The sequence below is a fragment of the Zonotrichia leucophrys genome, chromosome 2, assembly GCF_028769735.1.
Source record: "Zonotrichia leucophrys gambelii isolate GWCS_2022_RI chromosome 2, RI_Zleu_2.0, whole genome shotgun sequence".
In the NCBI taxonomy this organism is placed as follows: domain Eukaryota; kingdom Metazoa; phylum Chordata; class Aves; order Passeriformes; family Passerellidae; genus Zonotrichia; species Zonotrichia leucophrys.
The window spans coordinates 40,592,357-40,613,770 of NC_088171.1; the positions used below are offsets into that span (position 1 = coordinate 40,592,357).

The 21,414-nt window shown below is 36.3% G+C and overlaps 1 protein-coding gene across 8 annotated transcripts in view; it reads right to left on the reverse strand.

Annotated features, from left to right (window-relative positions):
* SLC4A7 (solute carrier family 4 member 7) overlaps nt 1-21,414 on the reverse strand; it is a 93,621-nt gene that overhangs the window by 14,703 nt on the left and 57,504 nt on the right. For 4 of the 8 annotated variants that reach the window (XM_064704673.1, XM_064704671.1, XM_064704672.1 and 1 more), the window contains 12 exons: nt 17,487-17,602; nt 16,660-16,719; nt 15,915-16,072; nt 13,884-13,971; nt 12,194-12,340; nt 10,716-10,819; nt 9,043-9,217; nt 6,491-6,624; nt 5,686-5,931; nt 3,264-3,369; nt 1,217-1,378; nt 161-274 (listed from right to left, as the gene is read on the reverse strand). In XM_064704673.1, coding sequence (XP_064560743.1) covers nt 161-274; nt 1,217-1,378; nt 3,264-3,369; nt 5,686-5,931; nt 6,491-6,624; nt 9,043-9,217; nt 10,716-10,819; nt 12,194-12,340; nt 13,884-13,971; nt 15,915-16,072; nt 16,660-16,719; nt 17,487-17,602 — 1,610 coding nt within the window. The remainder of the gene's footprint in view (nt 1-160; nt 275-1,216; nt 1,379-3,263; nt 3,370-5,685; nt 5,932-6,490; nt 6,625-9,042; nt 9,218-10,715; nt 10,820-12,193; nt 12,341-13,883; nt 13,972-15,914; nt 16,073-16,659; nt 16,720-17,486; nt 17,603-21,414) is intronic. The other 4 variants (XM_064704675.1, XM_064704674.1, XM_064704679.1 and 1 more) reach the window with 1 other exon arrangement.

The following is a 21,414-nucleotide window of genomic DNA, read 5'->3' on the forward strand; positions in this document are numbered from 1 at the left end:
GATGAGACATACGTCCAAAACAGAAAAGAGAAACTACTTGATCAACCACATTGTAATCAAAAAAGAGAAACTTCTGTTTCTGTACGATTTGATTGTTCTACTGTTCATAAAACTTCAATCATTTTAAAAGTTATGTTTTTCAAAAGGTTTTGTTTCTTACCTCAAACTTCTCTGGAACAAGAAGCTTAGGAGAAGGTACTCCTACAAGATAGTCAATCAGAACCATGGTTACTATGGTCAGAAATACTGCAAAGTCGCTGATGGTGGAACGTACCTATAAAGAAAAGACTTGTGTTAAGTCTTGCTTTTTCAACGTTATAATTTCCACATGTAGGAAGATGATTTTCTCCTCTACAAAAAGTGAGGTTTATTTATATTATACTACCACTGAACATTATCTACTTTTTCTTGTTACTTTCAAATTCAAGCTGCCTGCCAGCACAGTATGAAGTTGCAGAAGACAAGTATTCCATACAGCTGTTCAGTCATTTAAAAGTGGACTACTGCAAGAGGCAAATTACTTTAAACAACTCCACAATCTTCCTTCTCCTCTCAATCCCATTAGGAGGCTCAGCCATCACAGCTAGTTCCTGGTACCTTAGGTCAATAATATTCATACTTTCATGTTTTAATCAATAGGAGGCGGATAATTTGCAATACATTCATATTATCAAAGATAACTTTATTAAACATTAGGAAGACATTACAGGGATGAGGGAGTTGAGGTTTATAGCAGATCTAACCACTTCATTTTGCCTAGCAGAAGTTACATAAATCAATCTCAAAAGAAGCATCACATTAACATCTATTAGAAATAGCAATCCCCTGAGGAACCACTCTAAACCCAATAGACATCAGTGGTTTGGGGAAAGTAATTAATTGCTTTGTATGGCTACGTGAGGAAAAGAGTCACAATATTGTCTCTACTAATGATGCCTGGCAATACTGATTAATGTGAGGAGATGGACTGCTTAGATCTTTCAAAGTTTAGAATATCTTGTTGTAATTCTACAAAAATACAGAATAAACACCGAATTTTTGCAGATTATTTCTTTCCTCAAATGTCCTAAACTTTGTAATTATTAGCTGAATTTTGGGTTTTCATTTCCTTTCCTATCTTAAAAGAAATTGCTCAAAACAGAATTCAACTCCATTAAATTATATCAAGGTGTATATATTACAAGGTAACAATAGTCTAGTCTCTAATCAGAATTACCTTAGTTGGGAAATAGCGTTTGGTCTTGAATTTCTTAAGGAAAGAGGAGAGGAAAAATGTTGCAAAAAATAGTATGACAGACCAGAAAAGAACATCTGGAATATATGGTCCATGATGGCCACAAGCTGATCCACGAAACACACCATGATATTCTAAACATTCCTGCAAAGAGAAAAACTCTTCATAAGTCTGTTTTATTAATTCAGTACATTCAACTAAGCTTCCAACTTTTCTATATAAAACACATTTGAGAAAGTCCATAATTCCATCAAGGGTTTCTTTCCTTCATGACTACCTCACCCTGGAAAAGCCAGACAGTGTGCTGTCTGTTCCAGAAAAGCCACAGTAGCCACCACTGATTATTTCAGGATGCCAAAAATGCTGGGAGATGTCCAAGAAGAAACAATTTCTTAACAGTCACATTACTTCTATTCTGTTTTTCAATGCAGGAAAAGCAGAATATCCAACATCAACTTTAGCTAACAAACATAAAAAAGGATCTCCTCAGTTTCTCCTATCTCTTTGACTTTGTTTTGCTCAGTTAAGGGAAAAAACAGTCTTATAAAATAAGATTACCCAAACCATAAGAAAACATTACTAGCAAAGTAGGAAAGCATCGTAAATAACGATTTTAATTAAAAAAAACTATTTAAATTAATTTTAACGGTTAATTAATTAACGATTTAATTTAACGATTTAAATTAAAAAAAAAAAATCAGATGACAGCTATCCAAAAGACTTACTAAAATGCAAAGCAAAAAGTTCAAGTAGACACATGGAATACAAGGAAAACATAAGCCAATAATTCAAGTAGCTGGAAGCAGCACTGCACTAGCCTAATTTATCAGTTAATTAATTGAAAATTTATCTTATGGCACAAGTTTTCCCTTTTCACAATCTACCTTGCTTATACGATAACACCAATTCCCAGGTCAGTTCTGTGTCTCGGGTAAGACTAAAGATGCTTTAGAGGTAAAGGCATATAGATGAAAAGGCATATAAAATAAGTAATAAATATAAAGGAAATATAAAAACTAAGCTCAAAAGAAACTGTCATCCTAAGTGATTATACTAAACTAGAAGCCATAGGTAGCACACAGAAAAAAGTCCTGCTACAAGTCAAGAAAAGCACTGTGGTTTTACGTGGTATTTCTGCAGTGCAAAAGAGGTGCTTCAGTGTGAATGTTTATGCTCAGACACAAGGGGAGCCCATACACAGACATCCACTGCTGTTCTAGACAGCCTCAGATGGCCAACCTAACAAATGTAACAAAACCAGTAACAAATCCAAATCATTCAAGAGCGGGTGGGAATCAGATGCCAGTGCAAGCAAAGTGGCTGCACACAGCTGCATTTATTCCACTGCACACTGCCCAAGAAACTACTTATCAGCAAAAGTGTTTCTTTCTAAAAGCTTTCCAGAGCACTTGCACATGGTAACTTTCCTCCTCTTCACCTACACACAAAATTAGATATTGGTATAAAATATCCAATTCATAAGTTAATACCTTGGAGCCCATTGTAAATAATTGTTTTTCATTTCAAATAATTATTTCTTCCAATCAATATTTAGGTATTTCCTTAGATTCCTTAGATTGTTGGGAGTTTTGTACCAATGTCTAATAACTAATGACATGTGATTACTGCCACACTTCAAATACAAATTCCATCACCATGTCATATTAAAAATTTTTCTTTCAGGAACTGGAAGAAAGCAAACTCCTGCTTATTCACCTCATCATGTTCCCCTACAGGAAGATTACTGTAGTGCCTAAAAGCATTAAGGTGGCTACCTCAAGTAGACTTATATTAGCCTTTACTGCTCTGGACTCACTCATCTAGTCCTCTACACTGACTCTGGAAAGCCTTATGGAAGAAATTAAGAGAGTTGAAAAATACAGTTTTAAGGAAAACAGTGCGGGTTCAGTTAAAAAAAGAAATCAGATGAAAAAAATGTAATAAACACTAGTACTGTGCAGGTGTTTATATTTTATTCATATGCACATATACACACACAGATACATACATATAGCTTCCAGATACTCACAGAAACAGTAAGATTATTCCATGCTATGTCTTCACGAGACTTATTGATAGTCCTCCACATACGCAATGTGTCATTGCTTGGTTTCTCAGGCTCAGAACACACACATCTGAAGGGAAGAAAAAAAGTTTACATGCCTTTAAGCTGTATGTGCCAAAATGCAGCAATCTGAAGTAAATTCAAAAATCCTGAAGAGTTTAAACCAGAGTTTATCCCAAACTTCTATGGAAGAAACAGAGTACAAGGCTTTTCCTTACCTGATCCAGGACTATTGAGAGGGTGGGGGAAATGAAGAATCAGGTCACCCTCAAGAAAGACACCATATTTGAGTATGTTGTCAGCTAACTGAAGATATAAATGCTTACAGTGCTCAGCTTTAAAGCAAGTGTATACAAAATTTTTAGCAATATTTTTTTAGAAGTAAAAATCCCCCTCCCTATTGCAGCATTTTGCAAACTCACACTGCAGAATCCTTTCTGTCAGACAGGTTGACAGAAGTACACATCATATTAAAAAAAAAAAACCAAAACACAATGGACTGAATATGGATTTAATGGGATGTTTTCAAATAAAGCTACAAGTACACCAACTGGTAAGCTTAACACATAAAAATTTGTGTAGAAGAGGGGAAAGAGTTAGTAAGCAAGAAGTAAGTCTCCTTTTTCTATGAGATTCACTAAACACACCAAAAAAAAAAACCCCAATGAACCATGGAAGGGAAAATCTGCATCCTGGTGGTGTGAGGGTAAAGAAAGAAGAGACATTACACGTGCATGGGCAAAAAGAACATAGATTTGTATAGCACAATGTTTGGGGAATTTTGAAAATACTGAGTAAACAAATTATCTTTTGCTAACTGAATTCTAAACTAACAGAAACAGGAAATAGGAAAGGAGTGGAAAGCAGTAGCTCCTACAAAGCAGTTGCCAATACAGAATCATCAATAGAGAAAGGAATTGCAACAATAAGCATGATGAGACAAATCATAATTAGTTGTTGGTCAAAGCAGCAACATAAAAAAGCATGCTGAAGGAAGACTTGACAAATTTCTCAACAAAGACAATGAAGATAAAGTATGCCACCAAGTAGATAAGTAGAAATGCAGGAAAAGAAAGGAAAAACCCACACCCAGAAAAATGTAAGAGTATTTGAGATTGTTTTGTGGCTCAATTAACTGAACATGCTTGTTCTGCAACCCTTTAACCCACTGGGGGTTACAGAGTGGGGAGAAAAGGAAAGGGAAAGGAGGAAGAAAACAATTGTGGACAGCTGGATCTCCTACAGCTTTGTAAGAGAAAAAATGCAGGGCAAACCCATGCTGAACACTGTGGCATGTCCCAAAAACCACAGAGCTAAAGCAAATTACAATCCCACCTTCCCATCTCCACCCTCATGGCCTGCCTGTGGCAAAACACAGTCAGGTGGCAAGCGCCCAAAGCCCTACAGAACAGTTTCTGCCAGATCAGCGGATTGAACATGCCCATGCAGAAGTCCAGTGAGGACCCAGAGCCACTGAAACAGAAGGATGAGCAGCCAGTAGGAAGGGAAAAATAAGTGAGTGTCCTCCCACAGCCCACTCCTGGCATTGTGGCCTGGTCTTAACAGCGGCTAAGACAAGAAAGTGAGTGTAAATGTCAAGTGTGAACGGAACACAAGAAGCAGCCTGGCAGGGTGTTTGCCCTTTCCCCCTGGAAGAAAGTCCTGAAGAAGCACTGAATGATTGTAAAAGTGAGCAGAGATCTTGGAGGGGAAACACAGTAGTCCAAACCAGTTTTGACACTGCTAGAAGTCACTCTGTGTGCAAGGGGATCACTGCCCTGGCCAAGCAGAGCAGCAGCCCAGCAGGACAGAGAGTATTCTGCCCTCCAACTAGAGAATGACTGCCCCAGTGCAACAAGCAGGGACTCTCACCCCACGTGCATGGATGTGACCTTGTTAGGGGTCCCTCACCCACACTGTGACCACACAGGTACACCTGAAGTTGGAAGATGCACATCTCCAACAGGAGGGGAGCACTAACATTTAAATTATTTCATTTAAACTATGAAAAATGAGCAGTTTTCTCTGAGCAACAGTAAGCAGTATCTTCATCTGGCATGTGTGAGCTGCTAACCCAAGTCATCCTATTTCATGAAACTATAATTCCTAGAAGTAGCAAGCAGAAATCCTGTTCTGACCTTTAGGAAAGCTGTATTAAAGCAGGCTTTGTCACAACCCCTTATCCCTTTCAACCACCCATAGCTAACACAGAAAATTCAATTTCACAGCATCCTGAATAGAATTGTTTTGATGTTTTTCATGCCCACACCAACCCTAGCATTCCTCCTACCCTTCCTGGAAGCAGTACCCACTGCCATTTAGTAAACAATATGTCCCTCTATATGTCCCTATTTATTTCACTAACAGATAGTAACTTGGTACTTACGAATATGAAGTCAGTTTATTCAAATCATTGTGCATATTGAAGGGATACACTTCTCCCAAATGGACAAGCTTTTCCAATGCCTCATAAATAAATATGATACATATGAGTGCTGCAAAAGCTTCCTCAGTAAATCGAGTGATGTAGCACACGAGGCTGCTGGCATCTGTGGCAACAAGCACGATGCACAGAAATGAAGTCCACAGACCAATGCTAGCTCGCAGGGAGAGGTAGGAAAGACCATAATCCCTGTGTGAAGAAAGAAATAAAAAGCATTAACTGAGTCAAAACCCACCTGTATTACATTCTACTTGAAAAGACACTGAGACCAAGCTTTATAGGCTTTCAGCACTTTTCTCATGCTTGATATTAGCTCTGAAGGAAGCAAAAATTTTTTTGTCTCATCTCCCACCAAAGCAAAGCAACACTGCAAGATGTTTCTAGGACTGACAGTGCAACTACCTAGCTTGGGAAGCATCATGGGGATGGGTCTCTCCAGAGCTACCCAGATGGTTTCTCCTAGAGCGTAGATCCATCTCTGCTTACCCCTGCAGAAGCAAAGCCAACAACTTCACACAGTCAGAATATAACTTTCATTTGAGTCCTTGCCACTTCTTATCACTGATTTTCTCATTCAGGTTTGCCAGTGCCTCACAGCTTCACCAGATAATATCTATTTCTCAGTCTCTTGCCACTGTATTCACCTTCATGGACATACACATTTACTGCACATCTGCTTTCAATCACTGCTATTGTAACAGGCTAGAATGTTAAAAAAGTGCATCAAGTCAATAGAAACATCACTTACCTGCAAAATTGAAATAATATTTTTTCAAATACTAGAACTGGTCCTGTGCTTCCCAAGATAGTAAGAGGTTGCCCAGCAAAGAGAGAATAGGCAATCCCAGTTAATGAGGCTCCAAAGAGAGACTCTATTGCACTCTGTTTGGGGGAAAAAAAAATGCTGTAACTTTGCCGTCTTTCAGGTTAGCATTTAGCATCATATCTTCATAAATACAGCTTTAAGATGCACTAACTTAGAAACAAGACAAGATGCAAACACATTGCAATCAATATCCATGTTTGAGACAAGAATAACTTAACACTGTTTTGCAGTAACAATACCATGGACAAGATTTTGAAAACTTCACCCTTGAGAAACATAAAGCCATCCAAAACCATGAGAACAAGTTACTAGTCCTGCCAGCTCTGAAGGAAAAGCATACCAACAATTATAAAAATTTACAAAAAAAAAAAAAAAGAAAAACTAATCTGAAACAAAAAAAAAAAAAAACCAAACAAACAAAAAAGAAAATAGTTACTCAACATGTTGATTACAGAAAAATTAATGGTCTCTGTAAAGAAAACATATCTGTATTGCACCATACCTACAGTGTGCTGTATCAAACCTGCATCAGTCAACCAAGCATTACAAAAGAAAAAAAAAAAAAAGAAAAACAAGCTGACAGGCAAAGGTGCGGGGGAAATTACTGAAGAATATTGCTTTATGTATACATGACACCAAAAATAGATGAGCAGTAAACCAATGTCCCACCTGGTAATGCATTTCTTTTCAAGGAATTAAGGTATCTACTTCAGTTCTTGAATTAAGTGTTTCCCTGTAATATTTTCTGCCAAAAATACCCAGTTACAATGTACCTCTAAAGAGAGAGGTCAGAATTTTAAATACTAGTATTATATTAAATTTACTTGAAAACTGTTAATTACACCACCTACCACTATGAGAGGTCATGGATTACAGATTCCTGTAATGGAATTACAGTGTTCCTAGTGGAACTTTAAAGCATTTGCTATTTTGAAATTATGCAAACCTAAGAAAACAGAATTCTTCAAACTTGAGCTCCAATTCAGGAAATCATCTGAAAATGGTCAAAATGATTTGCCAAACTGGGCTATTAAAAATGAAAATGAGTCCTTTGTTCATAACAATAAGAAAAAAATATAATTCCAGTCTCTCGTTCTATTACCTTCAAATTAGTGTTTTTGGTTAGTCAATGCATTAACCTTGGGGCTCTCAGTCAGGGTGGCAGGGACAGGAGCACTGTGGAGGTGATGGCCTCTGAGAATGCGAGGGAAGGTTTCAAAGACAAACTGTGTACCTTACAATGTCAGCTACTGTGCTTGAACATGTGTGTGCAGTAACTAAATGTTTTATTCAATGATGCACACCAAGTATCTGAAGGCAGGAACAAACCCGCAAACAATTCCAGATAGCTAAAAGAAAGAAGGTGTTTGAGAATCAAGCTTTGAAAGGAGGGTAGTTTCATTATTATACATGTTGCACATTCAAAAGTTACACTGTCATTTTAGTAATCATTCCTACATTTACAGTGGGAAAACCAGCACACAGAAAAGACATAATTGATTTCTGTATTTTCTACCAGCTTGAAGTGCTACATCAATAAACAAATATCTGAGTCAACAGCAATAATTGAAAGAAATAAAACAGTTAATTAAATTTTAATACAGTACAAGCTTAAAAATTTCATTAAGTATCAAGAAGAATTTTGTAACATAAGTTTCATCAGCATCTTAGCACTTGTAAAAGACATGTCTGAATATATCCTTCCCTCCCACAAAAGGACAGAGCCTTGTCTCTTTGTGATAGATTTAAAAACAGAAAATACACTTCAAACTAGTTTCCTCATAAGCCAATTGACACTAAGCTACTAACACTGCTGATATTCAGTAATTCTTCCCTGCTTCAAAAACTGCTAGTGAAAAGGTGCTGGTATTATCCACTGCCCAACATACCACTACCAAAATTTTGTATGCATATGGTTTACATTTGAGTAATTTACAATGAAGAGTATTTTCTGCTGATAAACCTCAAACACTTTATTCTATTGTGAGCAACATATGTATTAGTGCAAGCATAAACACAACCTGTCAGTTTCATAAATGGACTGCTGGCCACACACTGAAGGCATTATCATCCTCATAGGTCTACTCAAGGCCAGTACATATTCTTGGCTATCCACCTTGAGCCTCTGACTTTGCCTAAAGCAGGCCCAGTGGGATGGTACACCTTTACTGCTATTTATTGCTCTTAAGCAGCCAAAAAGAAGGCAATACAAGCCTTTTCTCAATTCATGAAGCCATTCATCCAATAAGGTAGGATAAACATTTTTTACCTCCCCTGTGCATCTTCTCCTGTTCACATAGGTTCCCCACATTTTCCATAGCAATTACCTTTTGGGGAAGATCTGCTTTGGGGCAGGCTAATCAAGTGCTGTGGGTAAATTCTTCAAATACAAGTATAAATAAATGAGACAAATGCACACAGTGACTTGCCTCTGAAGGTCTAAAAGCCTGGCCGCTACCATTCTTTGTACTCACTATTCTGCCTTCTGTAGCTTCTCCCAGGAGCCCTCCAAAAGTGATTACAGGAGACATACAGGCACAGTATAGGAAAAGAATCGAGGCCAGGCACTGCAGGCTTAATGCATCCTTGAAGTCACTCAAGAAAAAAGGTGCTTTCCTTTTGATGTCAAGTATCAAACCACCAAAAAGCCTAAATAGGTGAGATGAAACTCGTCAAACTGTACACTAAAGGATTCTAGCTAGTTTAAAACTATGGGCTACACATGACTGCCAGTGCCTATTGCTGGCACAAATTAGCTATTTCATAATCTAGATTAAAGCATAACAATTAAAAATGTCAATGAGAATCTTATCTACTCCAATTCGGCAGTATTCCAAACATAATCAAGCAGGTTTCCCACATTTTTAAAAGCTGACTACATTTTTTTAATATATGGGCAAGATACTGAAAAAATAACTTTGCAAACAATTTCACCTAAATGATGCTTAAAGTCAAATCTGTCTTATGATATTCAAAACAATGGAACAGAGAAATATGCTAAACCTCAACCAAGATCACTGCATTATCGCATGTCAATATTTCCACTCCAACATATAGTTGTAGCTTTTTATTTAAATTCACTACATACATATGATGACGTCAATAAATTTATGGCTATCATTTTTAACAGTGTTCCTATCAGGAGAACACAGATATTCCATTTAGTTCAGCTGAGTAAGTTATTACCAAGAATTTAAAAATCAATTTTCAAAAATCTTAAAGACTCCAAAATAATAGACATTAATTTGTATTTAGAAAAATTTATTTTATTTTTAATTATTAAAAAAACCCAAACACTCCTAAGAAAAAGAAAAGTCTTATCTACAGATAATTTTGTGAGCAGAAATGAACTTTTTAGCTCCACATACTGTCTACAAAAACAGTAAAAGGTAATTATAACAAAGACACAATGGTAAAAATCAACACAAATGCCGTAAAGTCTTTCTTGCAAATGTATGAAAAAGATGTATTTGATTTAGAAGTTTATTATTCTGGGGATAACAACACTGTACATATACTCCAATTTTTTTCAGTTGATTTAATCTCTACTCTCATTTCAGATATTAAAGTTTAATCATAACCAGGTATTTCCAATGTTGGAGACTTCTTTAGCAAATATTTTAGAATTAACAGAAAACAACAGTAACTGAAAGAAATTCCTTCAGTTTTATTTTATCTCTATAAGAAACCTGACCAAAACTCAAAGCTAACCAATACCAAACTACCTTGTGCCACTTTTCATTTCTTATTGTTCCATTTCATACACGCTTAATAAAACAGATTTGCATTAATGGGATTTTTTAGTACCTAGCCAAACACTGAAAATTGCATATTCCTGCTGTAATTATGATAATTGCAAGCTCCTGAAGATTAAAACTTAAACGCCAACTTTTAAAAGTCAGTTAGTTAAATTAGGCAGCATCTTATGTGAAATCCTTTGCAAATGTGTTGAGAAACATTGCCAGAGGCTTGAAAATACTTTAAACAGATTGGCACTTACAGGCAAGAATCCAACACTTGAAAAGGACAAAGGATGCACTCTGACACTTGTACCGTAATTTTTTAATGTTTAAATGTCAATCATTAAGATGAAGATTTATCACTTTTATTTCTTTATGGAAGCTAGCATTTAGGGAAGTGAACACACCTTCCAGTTCTCTGAAGTTCAGGTCCGGCATGATGGCCTTCTTCTTTATGACCGTTTCCTGTAGGAGTAGATCCATTTGGAAATTTAGGTGCCTTCCTTTTCTCCTACAGAAGAGACGCGGGGGAAAAAAAGGAAAAAGGAAAAAAAATACTTTGAGACTGTTTTTACACTAAAAAAGTATAATTAAAAGAGATTGTGCACAAATCCTATGCCTTCCACACCCTTTTTCATATTCCCAGCTCATCAGCAGTCCTCCATTTTCCAAACCAATCTTTTGTTGAGTACAGATGACTAGAACTGTACAACACCACCCAGAAGATCTTATTAGTACCTTGCACAACAGTATTCATCTTCCCTGTACCTACAAGAAATAGATTCCTGAAACACAATGAAACAAAACCTAGATTTTCAACACACAGTAGAGGCTCAACCATGAGACAGGAATCTTTAGATACTTTTTTTCTTCAACCATTTACAGAGCAGAAACATTTAACATGTATCAGAAACTGACCTCTTTTTATGATACACACAGTATTTAGTTGAAATATAAATGAGAAGTAATTCCCCCGCTGAGCAAGCTGCTTACCAGCTCCTCATAAATTTTTCAGCTGAGCCTGCCTTCCAAAAAACCCTGAGCCCAGCTTATTTTGGAAACAAGTTACATGGTAACCTCAGGCTACTCATGAATAGACTTCGCTGCTGTTACCCCATTCTATTCCACCCACTCTGCCAAACCACCACAGGACTCGACACCAATGTCAACCTTCTGAACAAAAAGCTCTGGTCTCTGCTTTTGATCCTGCAGGCCCAAATTCCTTTAAGTTGTAAAGAGGGAGGAGAGGAAGAAAATCTCTCCAAGGACCCACTTTCCTCAGCTCTCATTGTAAGCCTGCATCATCACAACTGAGCAGTATGACCAATTTGTATCTATTTCATAAACATTCTGTTATAAGTATATGCTACACAAAACACATTGAACGCTCTAATGAATGCTGCATGCAAACAGAAGTTCTTACAATAATTTAAATATTCTTGCTGATCACTGCTAGACTACTCACAGAATTTGTAACATGAACTCAAGCACAATTTCTCACCAATTCTTCCAGTTCCCACATGAACTCATTTCAGTATTTCAAAAAGAAATATTGTAAATAAAATTAACTTAACAGCATAGCAGAAAACTGATTAATGCCTTTTCCCCCTTCCTAATTTTTTTTTTTTGTAACTTAAATGAACAATCAACTTTTTCTTGCAAAATGCATGTGGGGACTTTCCTGATGCTTTACAGCCATCTGGATAGCAGCCAGCAGGGTGGCCAGGTGGCCAGAAAGGCTAATGAGATCTTGGCACGTGTCAAGTAGAGTGTGGCCAGCAGGACAAGGGCAGTGATTGCCCCTCTGTACTCAGCAGCTCAAATCCTATGTTCAGTTTAGGCCCCCTCACTCCAAGACAGACTGGACCTTTTTTTTTCCTTTTACCTGGGAAGGAATATTTTGTGGTGGCTCAATTCGTATAGTTGGATCCCACTCTCCCGGAGGCAGGACTGTCACTTGGTCTAAAAACTCATCAATTCCTGACAACAAATCATTTCGGTCTTTTGCTTTATAGGCAACATCATGGAAAACCTACAAGAAGAAAGTACTCAACACTTATTTTTATTTTATTTTTTCTGAAAGAGGAACTGATTATCATTATATAATGATTAAACTTGATTAAAAGGTATGGAACATATTTTGTAGGTTCTCAAAAGTTTGGCTCTTACTTTACTTACATACTTTTAAATTAAAAGCTACAGGTATGCACATTCCTATGGACCACAAGACATAGAAGTTTTATCTTCAAACTCAAAACTAATATTGAGGTAATTTCTAAAGTTAAATGAAAGTTAATCTTCAATTTTCAGGACATCAAGTTCGTGTACTATTGTCTGACTAACTCTGCCTTATAGCCATTGTACCACTATGACAAAAAATACTTCAAATAAGCTTCAAACCAAACCACAAGCTTTCATTAAGAACAAGAATGCATTTTTATACATCTACCCTAAGTAAGTTTAGAAGACTGCCTAAAAAGCACATGAAAGCAATCCTACTAAAAAATCCTATACCATTTTATAGACTACTACAACATCAACTCCAAGATATATTTTAGACACACAGAGGGAAAAAATGCTATTTTACTGTAAAACTGCATGTAGAAGATGATTCTGAATTGTTCTGTACATTTTAAACCTGAACTGGTTTTCTCCAAATACCATTAAATCTGATCATTAAATCTTCTAATCTTAAAATAGATCTCTGAAGTCTACTCAGGTCTTTTTAGACCATGAAATAATTGATTTTCTTTTCTATTTCAGTGATCTAGAGTATTCCTAAATATCAGACCAGCCTATCTAAAAAAGTTTAGAAGCTGCAACTAAAGCTTTTAAAATTCAATTCTCACATTGAACAAAAACTGTATTCACAGACTTGTTAACAATTGCAAAATGACAAATTTCTAGCTTACATTACCAAACTTCAAATTGTTCTAGAGTAAAAAGTACTTGCATTTCTGCTAGATAACCTTAAAAATTATCAGCAATTCAGTAGGTGGCGCTCAATGTGAAGTCAAATTAAAAGACCTTAATTTTGCTCAGTAAGATGGCATCACTCTCAAATTAAAAGTACTGGTTCCCTCCTGTGGTCTTTAAAACCACAGGGCTCTAAGCACATGACTTCAAAAGGCTATTAAAATTCTTATTTTATTTCTTTGATCTGGCTTAGATTTAAAAAAAAAGAAACTATGATGACTCAATTGCACGCGTTTTTAAAACTTTGTTTCCTGAGCACTTGCGCAGTTGCTTCTGTCCTTTCTGACACACAGTGACTCATGCCAAATGCAGTTCTATTTAATAGTTCTGATAATGAATTTAACATAAAAATGAAATCTATACATTAAAGTCAATTTTTTTTTTCAGAAATACATTAAGGATTTCAAGACAGACAAGGAGGGAAGTTAATTTACCATTATCGACTTCACTAACACAAAAAATAATTAAGTTTACAGTTCTTCATTTAACTAGTCTGAGTTTTTTTTCTTTAACCTACTACTCCAAATCATTTACTGAAATCAATTGGTAAATACCTCATTCTAGACTTCACCTACAAGCATTTAAAACAGATCACTCACGTCATCTGTCATAAGTGTTGCTATTGATCGTCCAATTTCATGGTACTGTGGACTTTTTCCTACTGGTCCCAACAACAAAAACAAAAACCTGTGGAGAAAGTAATACAGGTGAGTATGGCTGACTCATCTGCATATATTCAAAAGGAGTTTTTTCAAATTAATATTTAAAAGAAAATTTAGTGGTAAAGTAAAAATCCCATTTTTACTGCTTACGATCTTAAAAGACTGCTGCAACACTGTGAAAATATTCAGTTTAAAGTCATTATTGTAAGGAACTCAAATTCTGACCCAAAATTACTCAGATATCTTCTTAATTAAGCCTAATTTTTCAACTTCTTGTAATGCCTTCAAGACTGTAGAAATCCACAGACTAGAGCTCAATGAATATTTCCCCTGGATTCTAAGCCTTTCTGACATTCCCAGTAGCACAGATCCGTTAAAGTGGCAGCCTAGGAGCTCTATGACCTGTCCCACGTTCCCTTTTCATGGGAGTTCAGTCCCCTCACCTGCTGAGAGTGGCCATGGCACACAGAGGATGCACCTACTGGTACCTCTTGCAGTACAATTGGGCATACTCACATAGTCTATCCTAGTCTTGTGTCAGTGGAAAGGAAGGGAACTTGGGTATTTGAACACCTATTGAAGTAAGTGACATTCTGGGAAGCTGATCCAATCTGGGGGTTGAGTCACAGCATACAGCAGCAGATCCTTGTGCAGTAACAGTGCCTAACATAAAACTTACCAAAACCTTGAACAGGAATAACATTTTATAAATTCAAAAGGATACAAATCAAAGAGTGAACCTCAGTAATTTGTTTCACAACCTTCTTCTATATTTCATGAAAATGACATTCCTAAGCACAACACATCTGAAAAAAGTAGCACTTTCTTTCAACTCATTGTACAAAAAGGTCACTTCCGTCTCCTTTGCAAGTTTGCTACCCTAACTGAAAACAAGAGTGCATCTTAAGAATCCCAGTATGCTATTTCAGATCTGCAAGTCTACACCATTCTGAAAAACTTAGGACAGAATAGATTCAGCTACAGTAATTAGTATGCAGAAATTTTGGAATTTCCCAAAAAAAATTGAGTACTCCTGTCAACTACTCTCCAAAAATTCTCACATATATGTATTTTTGCCCTTCAATAGAGTGTATAAGCTGAAAATCGTGAAGATAAACAAACACTTTGATAATTTTAAAACATTAAAAATCCAACAAAAAACATAAATACAAATGTATGGGCAAACACCACAGAACAGTCAAATACATCAATGTGCACAGAAAATGAAGTGTCATCCATGATGACTGATGAAATTATCTGCTAACCTTCATCATGAGACCCGTATTTTGATATTTTGAACATCTGTGGTAAACATACCCACAAGTATAGTAATGAGATCATTTGGACTGGGGGAGCAGGGGTGACTGCACCAGGCTGGATAGCATACTGCAGACTGAAAACTACTTCTCTATGTATTAGATGAAGATTGTCAACTCCAATGTCAATCATGTGGAATTGGGCACATAATAAAAAATTGGTTTTTAACCACCTAAGTGATTCATATGCAGAGCACTTGTATAAGAACAGATGTTCAGATTAGACAGACCTTCAGACTTAGTGTGCTCTTCCCCACTGACAAGCTGTGTCACACCAAAGGGAACTATATCTTCATGCCCATCTTCAAAATGTCAACACAAGTTTGGAAGACTCATTGCTTTTACTGCAAATTAACTTTCAGTTTCAAATCCTGCACTTGCTTAAGACAGCATCTTTACATGTATATAGATGTATATATGTATGTGTGTGTGTATACAGAGATATATATAAAGATATATAATGCATTCAGAGAATTTTGTGGCAGATCTCATTACTTCAAATTTTGCAGCAAATGACTGACATAATGTTAAACCAAACTCTACATTTTTTTGAGCTTAATACAGTGTATATAAAAATTTACAGCTATTTGAGATTTTAAATATTATTATCTTATTGCATAAGTAAAGCCAGAATTTCCAGGCATTTATTTACCGTGTAGGAACCGGAACCTCTGTGAGACCCGAGAGAAGCACAGCAGGGGAGAGCCTCACAAAAGCAATAATAGGTCTTTCTAAAAAATCTACTTCTCCCACTAACACATTTGATGCTTCTGCTCCTGAAGGAATTTTCTTCATGAAGTTCATATCAACCTATTCATACAAAGGTGAAACAAGTGTTTAATCCCTTACATTTCTTACCAGAAATTCCACAACACAATTATGTTTATCAGAATTTACAAGACATTTATGCTACAAAGAAAAATTAAAAAGCAAATTAAATATCCCACAATACAGAAAAGACAAACAAATTTAGAAAATGTCAGCCAGCCAAATAATAATACACTATTTTCTATAAGTTAGAATTACTAACACCTAGTATACTCTAGAAGACTCCAAACTGCATAATCACCTTTCTAATATTATCATGACAAACATTCCGTGATAGGACATAAATTAACAAAATCTATGCACAATTAAGTAAGGAGAGTTCATGTAATTACACATGGTTTCTAGAATGCAGTAAGTTATTTCACAGCCATGTATTTCAAGTATGTCATAATTTTGAGAAATAATTTGTATGTTCATACAAATCATAAAGAATATGATGGCTGAAAATCTTCACCTTCATTTCTGTACATAATTACAGAAGTGCATTAGAAAATGGTACAGCACATGAACTCTGTGTTCACATACACACACACACAAGCACCAGTGACACTGCTAGCTAGAGAACTTACAGATGGCCTCTTGAGTCCCACACCAAGTGTGCCACAACTACAGTGCCAGGAGGCTGACTCCTGTCCAACAGGAGACAAGGCAGGTGTACACAAGGACAGGCCAAGCAAAAATATATAAACTGTGACAGAGGAGCAGGAATATATGGCACCTGCCATGATCAGATCAGAACTACAGTGTAAGCTAGCTTTCCTCAAGCAAAATTATTTAACTTGGCAAAACAATTTTCTTACAGTATTTCACAATATAGATGACACTTCTGACTGAACTTTATAGTAACAGCCACAATGGAACTTGCCCAGCAAATTTAGATTATGAAAGAAATATATGAAATTTACAGCAGATTTTTTAAAAGGTTTCTTTTAGAAAGTGGTATTATGTGTTACTAATGACTAAGATGTACAACAACTTTTGTAGAGGAAACTCATTATACATATAAAGCAAATTCTTCTTTAAAGCCCTCTTCACAAAAAAAAAAAGGAACCAACAAAAAGCTCTAGAAAAATACGTTACAACACAATGTACAAAACTGCTTTCAGAAGAGCCTTAATAGCAGATGTGTAAATGTCTCCATCTGCATGAGAAAGTACAGCAGCTGCACTCTTATGTTACCAAAATACTGAGAAGAATTCTGCTGGGAAGAATTTTAAAACATGTGACACATGTAGGCTAGATCATATTGTGACACAAGTTATCTCTCAGTACCTATTTCATGTGCACACTGGTACAACACATGTCTTGGTTACAACTAAGGGGGAAGTTACAACCTGCACAGTTTTTGCTACAAAGTTAATTGATGCTAAACACTGAGGTGTTTAATGTTACTTACCTTACTAAAATCAACAGTGCTGTTTTCTCTGCTTCCTCCTGACCCAGTAGCTTTAACCTCTCCACTTTTCCCAGTGTCCAAACTTCCAGGTGCTGACTGTGGAGATGCCAACAGCCCTAAATTAAAAAAAAAAGGAGATAAGTTCAACATGGTGCAGGAAACAAACTGAGTGCGAAACACTACCAAAACTCAATGTGGCAGCTTGCTTAACGCAAAAGTGCACGTTATTCAGTGAGTGCCCTACATTAGTATCATAAATGCAACGTTAACAAGTCACTGTGTTGTCAAAAAAATGACATAATTAAAAAAATTAGGTATTGCCCCAAATGATGGCCATTTGCAAAACAGTCACCAGGAAACATCAGCTACTTTAATTGCAGTAAAGATAACTTCTGGCATTTTAATCATAACTGATTCAGTAGTTAGGATATAGCATCTTCACTGTACTAAGAAGTCCTTGGACACCAAATGCAAGCACCTCTAGTCTGCTGTGTAGCAGTTACTGTAATTGTAAAAAGTGTCAGCAAGCCTCAGGCTACAACTACAAGGAATGTAGTCAACTAAGTTAACTAAGCTGTAAAAGTAAGTAGAGTACTACATGAAGGACAGCTTGCAAACCGTGCTTTCAATCAGCAGACCTAAGCTCCCACTATTCATCCAACCACGTGTTGCTATGTGGAATACACGCTTGAGCTGAAGAATACACACAAAGTGTTTCAAGTTCAGTACACAGCTTCCCTCTAACACTTGCACCAAAACAAAACTGTGTTATGAATCCTGCTACATCGCCAGTAGCACTGAACTGCAGGTACAGTAAAGGGTGCAAAAGGCAAGTAACCCAAGCATTCAAACACACTGAATTCCATGTTGCATCATGGTACTCTCTACCCAATTAACATTTAAAAGCTGGTCTAGGCATGCATAACCAAGCCCAAATCCCACCTTTTGAATTACAGAGCTTTTGCTTGTTCAGTTTAACATGCACTACAAATGCATTTGGCCTTCTTGCTTGTCTACACTAGACCTTCCAGCTGTGGTGACAGAACATGCTTTCACATGCCTTCAAAACCACATCTAGATAAAGCCTAAACATTGTATTACATGGAGAAAGTTTGTATTTAGGTCAAGCATCTCTCCAGCCAAGATATAAATGAAACCCTCTCTGGCTATCTTCAGGCTGCTGCTCTATCGTAACTACTGCCACATAACTACTTGCATACCCCCATGTCTATTATTTCTCCATTTTGAATTTTTTTTTAGCATTTCAAATGATGCCTGAATTCTCTTTACTTCATCCCCGTCTTTGTTATAAAAAAGCTCTTCCAAAAAGTCATCATATCAACAAAAACATGCAGGTCCAAGCCTTTACCACTAATTTTCATTCTTACAGTACATAAGGGATGTAAGTGGTGCGGGTGTTTTGACCTGAAGCAAAAACCAAATCCAAGTTAATAGGCTGTCATTTCCTTCATAAATCCTAACATGCACAATGAGCCAACACAACAACAACAAAACCCCCAACAATAAAAAAACACATTCTACTTTTCTGCTCCAAGATTTATATGTTATTCACAAGAATCATATCATCAACCACCTATGAAATCAGCTGATTTAAGTATTTAACTGCCTAGGAGTTGATTTTTGTAGAACTAGAAGGAAATATTAAACAGTTGTTGCAGAAGAGCAGCCTAATACAAAAGTTTAGACATATAAACTCCTTCATTTTTCCCCTTCTCTGTAGCAATACAGGAAACTTATAATGTTTTTAACTGATGAAAGATGAGCCATAATGCATCACTTTGCATTTTCTGGAAAAGCACTGTGAGCAAAAGCAAGCAGAGACTAGAACAAAAACAGAGAGACAATCAAGGAGAAGGACAGAGAATAAGGATTCCACATATTAGCAAAAATATTTATTATTTCAGTGCTAAAGTGACACTGATTCTTCTAAAAGGTTTGCCTTCAAAATTTCACCGATCAGTCACAGTCAAGGCTCACAAGTTTTGGCACTGACACAGGAATATTTGTCTGATCCTAAACCATGTGTGAATAGTTTTCCTTTCCGTCGGCCTTGCAGTTGGACAGACTGCTGCTCTCACAAGACAATACTGCTCACAGGTTTTCAGACCTGAGCAAGCATTTCCATATGAGACTGCCTTCATTATACATATCCATCAATCTGCTATTTATACAGAAACTCTGAACCAAAGAATTAATCTCCTTTAATAGTGAAACACTTCTATTCCAATCTCACATCCATAAAAGAACTTATTTCCCTCTCTTCTCCAGTTCAGTAGATGCAAACTCAAGGACAACTACCTAGAAGTACTTTTCAGATTGTAAGACAGAGAAATTCATTGTTACGAAGCTTCTGAGGGGATCTTTAAAAACACAGCGCTCTTCTTGATGTTAGTTAGGCAGATGGACCATTTGTCTCCTCTGAAAGACTACAGTGAAGTGAGTCTGGAGTCATTTGGAATAAAACCTCATAAACTCAAGTTAAGGTATTTATAACTACACCATCACTAAAAACCATGTGCCTTTTCTAGCCAACAAGACTTAATACTGTGATCACAAAAATCTAATCAACATTATCTACAGAAGAAAGAAAGCGAGAAGATTACATACAGTTGTCTCACATCTGTTTCATATGAAAAAGATGAGTAATATATGAGTTCAACATCTAAGCATGACTATTTCAAAATAACTGTATTTAGAAAAGCTAAAATTATATAATACAAATCTTCTAAATATGAAGTCAACCATATTTGTACTAGAGGAAATTAAAATCAATTTTTAAAACTAAAGTCCAATGCAGCTCTAATGCAAAAAAAAGAAGTTCAAATTACTACTAGAGGGCAAATAAGCAAACTTCTCTGAATCAATATTTTCAGGAAGCAATTACTGTAAGAGGCAAGCCGTTGTAAATGTTATTTTGCTCGGTTTCAAAGTACATTCCTCGGTGGACCAAGAGACCGTTTAAAACAGACTTCTTTGCTGTTGTTCACAGACATTATGAAACCTCAGTGATGCTGGTGAATTAACTGTTAATTTTTAGCTGTGACACAGCTCACTTCCCAGCCCTTCCTATGGAATTCATTATTCAACAGTTCAAAGATGGGAAAACAAACACTGATCTTCAACTGATGACAAAATTAAAAAAACATTATTAAGAGAAGCCTTTGTCTAGTTGACTTACTAGGAACTGATGACTGGCTGATTAAAATTAAGTGGTAGACCAAAGGTGTGTCTCTTTTCCCTCCTTTTACAGTAATTCATATTAAGTTCAGTAACCTTCCAGCTATTTATGAAAACTAAAAAATAAAAGTCTGAATAACACAAGGCAAATGACAGAGGAATGTATACAGAAAAAAAACACCTATTAGAAAATTAACACAGCTCCTCACACTCACAGGAGGCAAACCAAACTCAATCATACAGATGTGTAAAATGTATTCAGACTGCAATATTCTGAATTACTAGAGAGGTGATACAGACCATAACCTATAGTGGAATGGACCAGGAAGATTTGTTTGGTTTTTTTTTTCTTAATTAATACCAGGAAGTTGACTTCCTTGTCAGGGTTTTCTTTGACTCTTGCCTACCAAGACAGAAATTGGTCCAGTTGCATCCCTGAAGTCATAGTCTAAGAATGTCCTCAAAGGCAAGTCTAAGGAAAAAACGTGTCTTTCTGTGGTCAGATGATTTCTTGAACTAAAAAAGCAGGGGAAATCCCAGAAAACAAAAATATCTTCATTGTTGGTGTTTATCATTCTCTTGAAAGACTTATGGATTAACTGGGAAATCTTGCCTTTCAGATGTTTTTCTTTATGAGAAATATCTGCATGAGGAACAAAACTGATCTGAACATGACTTGGAGATTCTAGTAGAAAGCCTTACTAGTGATGATAGTAATAGCATCATGTAC